Source organism: Cucumis melo, chromosome 4 (assembly GCF_025177605.1).
Source record: "Cucumis melo cultivar AY chromosome 4, USDA_Cmelo_AY_1.0, whole genome shotgun sequence".
NCBI classification, from domain to species: domain Eukaryota; kingdom Viridiplantae; phylum Streptophyta; class Magnoliopsida; order Cucurbitales; family Cucurbitaceae; genus Cucumis; species Cucumis melo.
In genome coordinates this window covers 29,569,257-29,581,652 of record NC_066860.1, presented here as the reverse complement: position 1 = coordinate 29,581,652, position 12,396 = coordinate 29,569,257, and the positions used below count along the sequence as shown (strand labels likewise).

The 12,396-nt window shown below is 29.0% G+C and overlaps 1 protein-coding gene and 1 long non-coding RNA gene across 2 annotated transcripts; both read right to left on the bottom strand.

Moving 5' to 3' along the window:
• Positions 1-286: 286 nt before the first annotated feature.
• LOC127149082 (uncharacterized) lies at positions 287-1,137 on the bottom strand. The gene is made up of 2 exons (XR_007820369.1): positions 830-1,137; positions 287-641 (listed from the first exon to the last, which is right to left on the bottom strand). It is a non-coding gene; the product is annotated as an uncharacterized LOC127149082 (long non-coding RNA).
• A 6,186-nt stretch (positions 1,138-7,323) lies between these two features.
• Positions 7,324-8,252, bottom strand: LOC103486950 (probable calcium-binding protein CML35). Its single transcript, XM_008445117.3, has one exon. It carries the CDS (start codon positions 8,209-8,211, stop codon positions 7,519-7,521), a length of 693 nt encoding a protein of 230 aa, XP_008443339.3. The 5' UTR covers positions 8,212-8,252; the 3' UTR covers positions 7,324-7,518.
• Positions 8,253-12,396: the final 4,144 nt, after the last annotated feature.

Sequence of the window (12,396 nt, the reverse complement as noted above, 5' to 3'; positions counted from 1 at the left end):
CGACGTACAAAACGGCGTCGGGAAGAACGTCGGGAGAAATGCGTCGCGAGAGGCTTTCCCGACGCCGTACCAAATCGGCGTCGGGAAAGGCTTTCCCGACGCCGGGAAATGCGTCGGCATCGACGGCGTCGGGAATATTTTTATTAAAATGTTCAATTATTTTTATTAAAATGTTTCTCTGGGCTCATTTTTTTAATTTTATTTTTATTAAAATGTTTCATTATTGTCCATTTTTTATAAACCGACATTGAGTCCATGTAGATAAATATTTTTTTACCCCAATAAATCAATAAAATTAATATTATTTTAGAAACTATAATATTTGTCTTTTACATTTGTATACACAAAATGGAATCTTATATTATGTTTATATATTCTACAACGGTACATGAAACAAGATCCTAATACAAAACTTAAATAAGAAATCTTAAACGCCTTCTCAAACCTTCAACGATCGTCTGACTTTCTACACAATCGCTTAGCTTTCAGTTTGATATGACTTCAATTATTCTACAAGCAATATCAAGAACACCCAACACGTGGATTTTGAATCTTCAACTGGCGCAACTATGATCAGCCCTGTTGTGGAACTTGGTTCAGTTCGTAATAATTGCAATTTCCCCGACTACTGTATCAAACACCTACAACACCATTCAAACATTTTCTTTCACCAAACTGAATTCTCCAAAAATCAAGGCAAATATTTAAAATAATGCAAGGAAATAACAGGAACCTTAAATTTTGCAACAAACTTAATCCAAAAGAAGTAAAACTTGCAGAAACTATAATCGACAATGAAAAGAAAAGAAAGAAAGAAGAAATTGCTCACCGCTCCAAGAACAAACCCAAGCAAACATAGAACCAGAACCAATATTTCCCGATACTTCATCTTCCTTTCCTATTTCTGCAACATTAACCACATAAATCTCAACCAGAAACAACATCCATGCAAACAATAAAATCATCAACAACGAAATAGAAAATCAAGCCAATTTTATAGCAATTGCAACAGAATAAAGAAGAGAAACTGCAGACCCTACTCACATTTTTTATTTGAACAATGTAAAACAGAGTTAATCCGATCATAGTATTTTTTGGTCAGCATGATCTAGCACACACCTAAACTAATTTTCATAAAAAAAACCCTAAACTAATTTTTATCAAAAAAAACCCTAAAGCATAAACTTAAACTAAATAAATTTACATATTTCACTTACCTAAAGTGGCAGATGGCGACGAGGAACAACGGCGAGGGCGGTCGGCGACGGACGGCGACGGACGGCGGGGGAACAAAAGGATTATGCACGGCGGCGACTTCTTCTTCTCCTTTCTTTTTCTCCTCCTCTCGGTTTCGGTTCTGTGAATACAGAACTGAAACGAATTTAAAGGGGATTTCTCGACGCAGTGACATGGCGTCGGGAAATCCCTCAAAATGCGTCGGGAAAAGGGGAATTCCCGACGCTCATTAAACCCCTTTTCCCGACGTTTCACGCGGCGTCGGGAAAAACCCCTATTCCCGACGCCTCTCCCGACGCACTGTTCACGGCGTCGGGAAAAGGGGTTTTTCCCGACGTATTCTTGCCGACGCCTTCGTGATGCGTCGGGAAAGATGGTTTTCCCGACGCAGCTCCCGACGCGTTGTTGAGGGCGTCGGGAAAGCCCTTATTCCCGACGTTCTTTATGCCGACGTGATTTTTGGCGTCGGGAATGCTCCATTTTCTTGTAGTGTATGTGAATTTGTCTTTTGTCCATTTTTTTTACAAACAATAAAAGTGTGTGCTATGAACTTAATTATTATAATTTGTTTTGTCTATTTTGTAAATGTCACTTAAAACTTTATATCTTTGACTTTCGTAGTTAAGATTTGAACCGCGAGCTTCCTAGTTCTCAATACATATTGTAGGTGTCAGTTGAACTAAACTATTAATTGTTTAATGATATATTAATTAATTTGCATACTCTTTCACATTTCATTTGAAAAATATTTATGATACACATAATTATGTGTAAATCCAAACACTTAAAATGGTCGAAATGAATCAATCTAAATTCATAATTAAAAGTAAATTTGAAACCCATTTAACTATTAAGTACGACCTTTAATTCTCGATCGTTGGATTAAGAAAATGAGCAAACAAAACTTTTTTAGCAATACCAAAATCATAACAAAAACACCAAAGGAGTTAGCAAATCACAGTTTGCCAACAAAACATTGACGCATAGACCATAAGCAATAGAATTACAATGGCTAATGGATTTTGCTTGTGTATATATAACTCAATTGTCATCAATAAGCAAGAATCCAACCCTTCAAATAACTTCCAAACAATCATATATATCCAATTAATTTCCACCTAAAAACATAAATCCTTACTTCTTTAGCTACAATAATATATACCATCCAATATTATGGGAGAGATTGAACACCAATCTCAACAAATTCAATGGAGAGTAAATATGAATTTTCTCCCTCTTGCCTCTTCAAGAGATCACAAAAGAAATTGAATGATCCATGAAGAAATGTCAAATAATCCAATTCAACCTCACCTAGAACGTAGTTACTGCCCATTGGAGGACACATACACACATACAACATACAAGATATATATGTGTGTGTGTGTAATTGGATAGACATTGAATAATTCAAATATAAATATCATACCCCATTATATAAAATACAATATAGTTTTTAAAATGAATTAGTGAAAATATTAGTCTTTTGACTAGACAAAACTTTTTTATTAGCAGTTTAATTTTAATTTATACAATTAAAAAAAATTAAAAAAGCTACGTTGTAGATAATGATCAACTAATTTGTAAGAAATTATCAAAATGGAGCAAAATAAATTAATTTATTTATAAAATATAAGAAAATTTTGTATTTATATTTTATTAACAATAATTACTTATAGAAGTCTATCGATGTATGTTATCGATAAAATTTGAAGTTTTGCTATATTTTATAAATATTTCAACAGTTTTGTCGTTTATAATAATTTTCTATATAAGAGTGCATAATAACCCAACTAATAGATAAAACACTGTTGAATTAGATTCGACCGTAGTTTCGTATTTTCTAGATAAGACGATGATAGATATCGTGATTGATACGAGACATCATCTTTTCCCTAATTTTGTTATATTCTGTAAATATTTTCAACAGTTTTGTTAGTTACAATAATTTTTTTAATTATTTAAAATATTATACTGTAAATAAGGGTGCACTATCGAATTAGATGCGACGGAAGTTCCATATTTTTTAGATAAGATGATGACAGATATCGTGATTGATACAAGAGAGTCATGTGTACATACAATTTTGTTTAATGAAGTACTAGAAATGAAATAAAAATAATAAATAAAGGAAAGAATGAAAAACAGAAAAATCCACCGGCTTGGGAAAGAAAAAAAATAATGAAAGAGAGGAGTGTTTGGTGTAGTCATAGTCATAAACACAAATATTACAACCAATAATGTGTTTTGTCCATGCCGACCTTATGACGACAAAGGAAGTTTCCAAGAAACTTAAGAAAATGCCAACTCACAAATTTTACAACAATTTAATTTTCCACCACACACAAAAAAGAAAAAAAAAATGCAAAACATGATAACTTTGGAGTTTGGGCATATCATATCATATCATCTTTTCCCTCTTTTGTTTTTATATAAGTAAATAATTCCAACTTTAAATTTTGGATTTACTTTTAAAAAAAATTGGTAATTTTAAATCATTTCTAAAGGGGGTTAGAATAAGTGGGAAATCCAAAATGAATCGGTAATTGAATAGGAAAGTGTGAAGAAAAATATTTAGGTTGAAAAATGTGGAAATAAAATTAGTTTGGTGTTATATATTAGATAAAAAAAAAAAAAAAAAAAAAGAAGAAGAAAAAAACTCAATCCAATCATGAATTTGGACTATATTACATTATACATTCATCCTATTATGAACCCTCGAATAGTTTCTTAGTTTCTCTCATTCATCCTATTCTGAACCCTCGCATAGTTTCTTAGTTTCTCTCAAGCTCAAAGTTACTTTTTCACAAATATATATATGAAAAATTATCAAAAATAGAATATTTGACAAAATGTTTATTCTTTCTACAAGTGTAATAAATTTTGTCTTTTCGTACATTTGTGCTATGAAGTATAAATAGTTTTGTCAATTTTTTCTATTTTTTTAATATATATATATATATATATATATATATATATATATATATATATATAATTTAAGTGTAGTAACTCTAGTTAAATACTCTTTACGAATCTTTTTATTGAGATGTTAAGAGTCTCATATTAGAAAAAGAAAACCAAGGAGACCCACACTTCTTATAAGATAGATGAGCTACTTCTCTCATTGTCTATTGATTTTGAAATGGAACCTCGTCTTATCAAACACTTCTAGTTAAAAAGTAAGCTATAAAAATGGTTTGTGAGTTGCACCATCGTAATTTTGTCGATCTCTTGTTTACTCTACATTTTAGTGGGCAATAATTCGAAATAAAATATATATATTTAACTTTTAAATATACATAATATATATAATATTTTGATATGGGCTAAAACAAAATTAAGTTGAGTCTACGGCGTAGGATAGCTTCTAAAGCAATAAATTAATGAGTTTAATTTAGACTTTGATTAAGAAGAAAGAAATGAAAAGAGAAGGAAAATTACATTGTATTATTCAATTAAAAACATTATTATTCGAAATCAAACAAAGAGACACAATTTCATATGTTGTGTGTTGTCTTTTGGTTTCATTAAGAAAACATAATCTTAAAATTCAAGTTTGGTTGCGAAGCATGTTTTCCTTTTCTCTATTTTCCCCCTTTAACTCCACGCCATATCCTTTAATTTCCTCGAAACTTCCATATAAATTCATCCACTCGTACAATTTTGAGCTCATTTCATATGTAGATTAATGTTTCAATAGTAGTTGGACCTAATTATATGTACTAATTGATTTCTAGATAATTTTTTTTCAAGGTTAATCAAGCGTAACAAATGTCATATGATTATTATATAAAAAGTTTATGGTTTGATTATCGATGAATTAAAAAAAACTTTTATGATGTTGTTTTAATTAACGTCATTTGAGTTATATTCAAGTTGATAAAATAATAACAGAGAATTATATGTTTAAGGTTAGGTTGAATATATATTATTTTAAAATGCATATGTAATTTTTTAAACTTATTTTGATTTAGGAAATAGTTAGTAGTTTTTTTATAAGTTCGTGAAAAATATATGATTTCTCCTTTATATATTTATGAAATTGTTCTCTTCAACAATAAGGTGGAAGCTAAGAGGGAGGAGATTTTTTTAAGTTGTTTAACAATATATATGAGTGTCAAAACGAGTATATTTCAATTTACAAACATATGTTTTAGTTATAAAGAGATCTGTAATTCGAATTATTTTTCTAATGTATAAACCTTTATATAGTAGATGAGTTCAAATATCTACGTTTTTTTCTCGAAAGTATATATTTTAAATTAATTAAGTTGTGTTTGTAATATATATAATAGAGACAATTTAACAAGAGAAGAGTTCATCTGAGAGTGGGAAAATCTCTCGTTACTCTCTATTCTCCCACCTACTCCAAAAATTTTCTTCCCTCGCATTAATCTCTTCATTCTCTTACATACTTCCATTAAGATTTATATTTTTTAGTACAACAATTGCATGCAGGAGATTGAATCTCCAATTTTTAGAAACAAAAAGGTTTGCTTAATTATACCACTAAACTCCCTTTGGCTAGTTTAGATGATTTTTAGTAATAAACAACAAATCGTCTCTTTTTTTAAAAAAAAAAATAAGAATAATTAGAAACTAAAAAAATATATTATAATTACAACGGAGACGAAAGGTAAAATTTACTTACAAGCAACAACAACATCATTTAATTTCTTCTCTACTTTTCACGTATTATATCTTACAACCTATACTCCAAACACAAATTTTACTAACTTCAGCATACTAAATCTATACTAATTAATTATCTTCGTTTATTAAACCAAAGGGTCCTAATATCAATGTTAGGTGATATATTATTTTGAAAAGCTTGTACTTCTAGTCCATGAAGTAGTTGATGTTGCTAATTCTTTTTTTTTAGGTAACCAAATCTATGTGGCACTTTTTTTATTATAGATATAATTAAAGTAATATTTCTTTTGATTTTTTTTCCTCCGCTCATGATTACTTTTATCATCACCGTTACCGTTATTGTTGTTGTTGCCTTTTTATTTTTCATTTTTACTATTTTTCTTTCCTCTTCCTATCTCACTCTTCCATTTTTCAACTTTTCAATAAAAAAAAAAACATAGCAAAATATGATAATTAAAGGACAAAAATGCTATCAAATTGCAAAGGTCGGAACCAAAAATGTAATGTTTTGTTATTTTATTTTATGGCATCAAAAGAAAAAATATATATAATTGCAATAGATAATAATTTCAAAGTTAATTAACAACATTTTTGGAGAATAATAATTCTACTCATAATAGACTTATAGATTACAAAAGGTAAATCTGAATTTTGTTATATTTATAACTTTCTTTTTTGTTAAGCCTAGATAAATATACATATCATAGTAATAGTAAAATATCTCTTGTTTTGTTTTTGAAAATAAAATATTTTATTATTTGTTGAAATTGGGGTACCGATGGTCCGTGTGACCTAATAATAAAATAGGAAAATTGTAAAAATGGTAAAATGAATAAACTATTTTTTTCTTTTTAATGTTTTTTTTCCCTATATTATAAGTAATTTATATATTTTTTTATTATTTTTGAAAACCTCACCAAAAAAATAATCAACTTAAAATTTATTTTTAAGTCTATATAATTTTTTAATTTTAGTATTTATACTCTCAACAAACTTTAAATTTAATTTCCACCGTTAGTCAATAGTTTTTACATTTTAAAACAACAAAAATCTAATTTATATACTTTCACTAAACCATTTAAAATAAAACTTAAAATTAGTCAATAGTTTAAATTTTTTTTTTCACTAAAAGATCATTCTATTAATCTTCCTTTAACAAATTTGATTTCATATTTAAATATCTAAATCTCATACCATATAGTGGAATTAAATCAACTCCAAGTCTCCAAACACGAAGACTGATTTTAGATTTATAGAAAAATATGTCGAATATATATAAACTAAACTTGAACGCATTTCAACATATAAAATTACATAATTGAAATTAAATTTAACAAAAAAAGAAAGAACAATTTTTTTTTCATTAGAAGTAATTAAATAAAACATGCAAAAAATAAAGGAAGAAGAAAAAGAAAAAGAATTGGAGAAAGGGATGAATTTGACGAATGACCGATCCCACGACTTACTGCCGTTTTTAATTAATTATATACTTTGCATCAACAAACATAAACACAAAGATCCCTTCTTCTTTTTTTTTTTTTTTTTTCCCTTTTCTTTTTCAAAATTATTATTATTATAATTAATAAGTAAAAGAGTTTAAAAGAAAAAAAAAATGAAAGGTGTTGATTGGATTTATCTCTGGCAGTCCATCATACGCGCAAAGTCGTCGAAGCAGACGAACCCATCTCCATTTTTGTCTACACCTGCTATCATACGCCGGCAATCCTCTAACGTGCACCCCTCGTCTCCCATCGCCGTGAACACACTAAAGAGCTCCTCCGCCGTAATTCTCCCGTCGTGGTCGGCGTCGAATATCTCAAACGTATCACGTAACTCGGAGTGGCAAGCCGGTCCAACCCGGTCCATTTCGCCCATCATGATCTTAATCTCTTCCTCACTCGGCGGTTCGGCTCCGATTAGGCCGAGTAGAGCCTTCAGTTCTTTACGAGAGAGAGTGGGGTCGGAGAAATCGGCCCAGTCGAGGGACGGCAAGACGCTGGTGGGGGTTCCGGCGGAGGAGGTGGAGGAGGAGGCGGAGCCGAAAGAAGGAGGTTGAGATCGGGAGAGTTTGGAGCGGTGGGACTTGGAAGAGAAGAGACGGTTGGGGTTGAAGGATTTGAGAAGCTTCATATTGGGGGAAATGAAAATTTGAATGTGATTTGGGGTTTTGGAATTGGAAATTTGTTTTGAGGACAAGTTGTGTGAAGAAGATGAAGGGGGGGTTAAATGGTGGAGAATTCGGAAAATTGTGTACTGCCCCTTCTCTTGTGCAACTTCCCGGAAACTTCCTTCCGAGACTTTTGTTTTTTGTTTTTTCATTTTCATTACTTTTCCTGAGAAGAAACGGTAATATAATAAAATAAAAATATAAGAAGTGAAATTTGGAAGAATGGGTCATGAGATGTTTTTATTTTAAATATGACTCCAACTTTTCGGTGCGTTTTTGCCGATAAAATCTTAGTTCAACTGCTACTATGTACCTAAAGAGCTTTCTGGTTTAAATTTCTCTACTTCGAATTTGAACATCACTGCAAGTCAAACTATATTCACTTTTACGATTTATCTCCTTTTATATAATTTATAAATGAAATTAATATAATGTTTAATAGTTGTTTGAGAGACGATTGGAATAATGAACTTATAATTATTAGGGAATCGTTTAAGAGGTTGAAATGTAATTAGAATTATTGAGATACAAAGGAATGTTGGAATGTACATCGAATCGAGGATGAAACGAAAATGAGATTATGAAATGCCAAAAACAAAGAAAAAGCGAGTTTGGTTGGAAAATGTAGAAATGAAATAAGTTTATTATCACAAATTTGGTCCAAAACGGTCAATCCAAACATTAATTTTGAATTACATTATGTGTTTGTATTATTAGCTAAAAACAACTCTTACATTCTCATGAAAATCATGGGATGAATTATATGCCTCATAATTCAAAATATTCGTACTAAACATAACGTCAATAATGATTTGAAACATTTTTGTCTTTTATAGTTTTCATCTCTCGTTGATTTAGAAAGACAGATTTTTAGTACAAATTAGGGATAGTAAATTCAAACCATAGATTTCTTGGTCTTCAACGTATGATAATATCAATTGAACTAAGTTTTTTTTTTTTGATACACTTAAAAAAAATGAATAGTCTCATCCAATAATTTATTCTCACCTTTTTTACTCTTTTCACCTAATGAAAAAAAAAGTAAACATTCGTCCTTTTTTAACCCTAATTTATATTATTTTATATGTTATTGAGTTACTTTTACATAAAGTCCAATCTAACTTTTTTGTCTTTTTGTTCACCCATGTTGAGGTATTATTATGGAGGGAGATTGGTGTAGTTTTTAATTGCAATTTTATATAATTCAACTGCGTAATCAATTTCTAGTTAAATTTAAAAAGAAAAAAAAAAACAATCATATTTGGTTTTTTTTGTTTTTTTTTTTTTTGCTTTTTGTTATGATTTGGGTTTTTAAAATATTCATTTGAGGTTGAATTACAAAATATAGAAATTATATTAATTTATGTGTAGAGTGTATATTATTTTAGTTTAAAATTATTATTAAAAAAGAAGAAAATAGTGAAAAAGAAACAAGGATTTTAAAATAGTTTTCTTATACCTAATTATGAGTTACAATAATTAGAAATTTCAACAATCATGATCTGAAAACCAAATATTGAGTATGTTATAACATTACACTCTTAGCTGCAGGCAAGTTGGAGAGTCAAATGCTCTCTCGTATTGTTAATGCTGAATTTGATAATCATTTGATTTTTCGTTTTCAAAATTAATTTTATGTACTCGACTTCAAGGTTTTTTTAGTTATATGCTTTTGAGGTGTGTGTTTTAAAAGAAGAAAGCAAAACTTTGAAACTATAAAAAGAAGTTTTTTGAGATTTTATTTTAGTTAAGAAATATAAAAATATTCGAAAGCAAGACTTTCGAATTTTTTCGATTCACAAATTACTATACTATACATAAAATTAAAAAGTTCGAACCTTTATTTAATACAAACTTAATTAAAGGTTCAAATATTTATTAGACCAAGGTTGAAAATTTCAAAGAAATTATTAGACACTTTTGAAAAATGCACAAAGTTTAAAGTAGTAAAATTGTAATTTAAAATAATTTAATAACTAATTTGGATTTCTTTTTTCCACTTGTTTTTTGGTTTAAAATTTGGATTTATTTAAATAACATTAATATTAATTAATTTAATGAAAAGTTTCATTATATTACATTTTTTTAAAAAAAAAAGAATATAACCAATGAAATAATTTTTTTTATTATTGGAAGAGAGAGAAAATAAAGAATTTTAAAGGACAAAGAGTATAATTGTGCATTCAAACATATTCCCAACGTTAAATAGATACTGTCTTTAGAAGTCTAAATCACGTCCATATCGAAAAGACTATACCTCTTTGTTGTGGTGAGGTAATTGCGCTTATTGGTAATTCAATCAAACATTTTGCACATTTACTCACTTTGAGGTGAACGTACTCAAGAGATTAGCAAATTATAGGTGAATAACCAACATTCAACGGTCTAACATAAGTCCATTTTCAATATTCAAAATCAATAAAACCAAGTTTGTTCGAGAACAAGCACTTCCACTTCTCGAGTCAAAATATTACACATGAATGAGAGAGAGAATCAAATGACACAATTTAGAGATTGTATCGTAGCAGCCACATACAAATCAATAAAAGTCAAGTTCATCTACACTAATTGATCAAACATCATGCAAACAAATTTGTTATATCACACCCATATACGGATCATATATAGATACACCACAACAATTCAAATAGTTGCAAAAGCCTCACACGTTTTAGTAAGATCGATATAGTTCAAGTTAAGCCTCGATAACTTTTGCTTCTAAGTGGTCACTGATTTTCCCATTGACAAAACATAAAAGATATATTTCATAAAAAATGAATGAAATTAAGTTTTACTTTTGATAATAATCACAAAGCATAAAGGTGTGGGTAGTAGGGTTGCCATTCCATGTTCATAAAAAACCAAAAATCATTACAAAGAAAGTGGCCTTTGTACTGACAAAATTAAAGTTGATCAGCTGATCATCTTTAATAATGTTCTTTTACTAAATTATAAATTGAAATTAGAAATAGAGAGAGAGAGAGAAAGAGAGATCTCAATTATTCAAATAATTAATTTGAAAATTATTCTTTGCAAGGATAGGTGTACAAGTGGCAACCCATGATTGGGCTCTACTATGATTCTTAAAGATATGTAAATCAATAGATTCTTCATTCTTTGTCCCCTTGAAATTAAACCTATTTAATTTGATTTAAATTTGGGATTATTCCACTCTAAAACCCAACCAACCAACCAACTAACATGTGCATTATATATAAATTTAGTAATTCTATAATCTAACCATTTTTAATATGTTAGTACAATGATAATAATAATAACATTGGATGAAGAATTTGTAAAAAGCAAAAAAAAAAAATATATATATATATATATTATTTTATTCTCCAAAAGTATTTTTACATTCATAAAATTTATAACGTAGAGGTTCCTTCATATACCTATTGGTTGGCCAATAGATTTGGACCCTTAAGGACACCCAAGTTTTGGAAGGAGGGAGGAGATAGGCAAATGATGATATATCTACATCTCCACGCGCGCCACCGTCCGTCGGGCGTGGCGAGGAGAGGTAAAATAATATATACGTTATTTTACCGTTAAGAATTGAATTAAACGTTTATGAAAATAATTCCTGACCATTTGAACATTTTTTTTATAATTATTTTCCATTTAACCTCAATGGTTTTAAAAGGTGTTGTTTTATCATGGGGACGACGAGACATTATTCTATTTACACGATTCAGAAGAGAGTCACGAAACGTTTTAAAAAGAGCGTGTTCCACGACTCAGCTGTATACTAATCTTGCTTATGTTCTGCAATTTTCATTTCCATAACGATCTACCTTGCAGTTGTTGTTATGTTTTTTAAATACCAGATTGTTGGATCTAAAACGAGTTGAAGACCGAAGTGCAACAACAAATAATAATAATAATGATATGTGTGAGGTTAGAGATTAAATTCAACAAAACACAAAATTAAATTAAATTAACTTTTCATTGTTTAATTTTACTATATATAATTTAAAAGAATAGTTTTGATTTTATATATATATATATATATATATATATATAAAAGGTATATAATATGAATAAAAATAGAAAATAGATGAAAATGAATGATTGGGTGTGGATGGCACACGAGGCTTACGCGTAATGGGAAATGAGAAACATCTTCATCATCCAATCATATACCCAAATCATTGTCTCAATTTTTAAATTACTAAATCATAAATCTTTCCTACACAAAAACTCTCTTCCCTTCCCTACATTCAATTTACATGTTTATATATTTTAATTCCATATATATATATATATATATATATATATATATTAAATTAATATTTCATACTACTCAAACTTAGGAATTTTTCAACGCTACGACATCG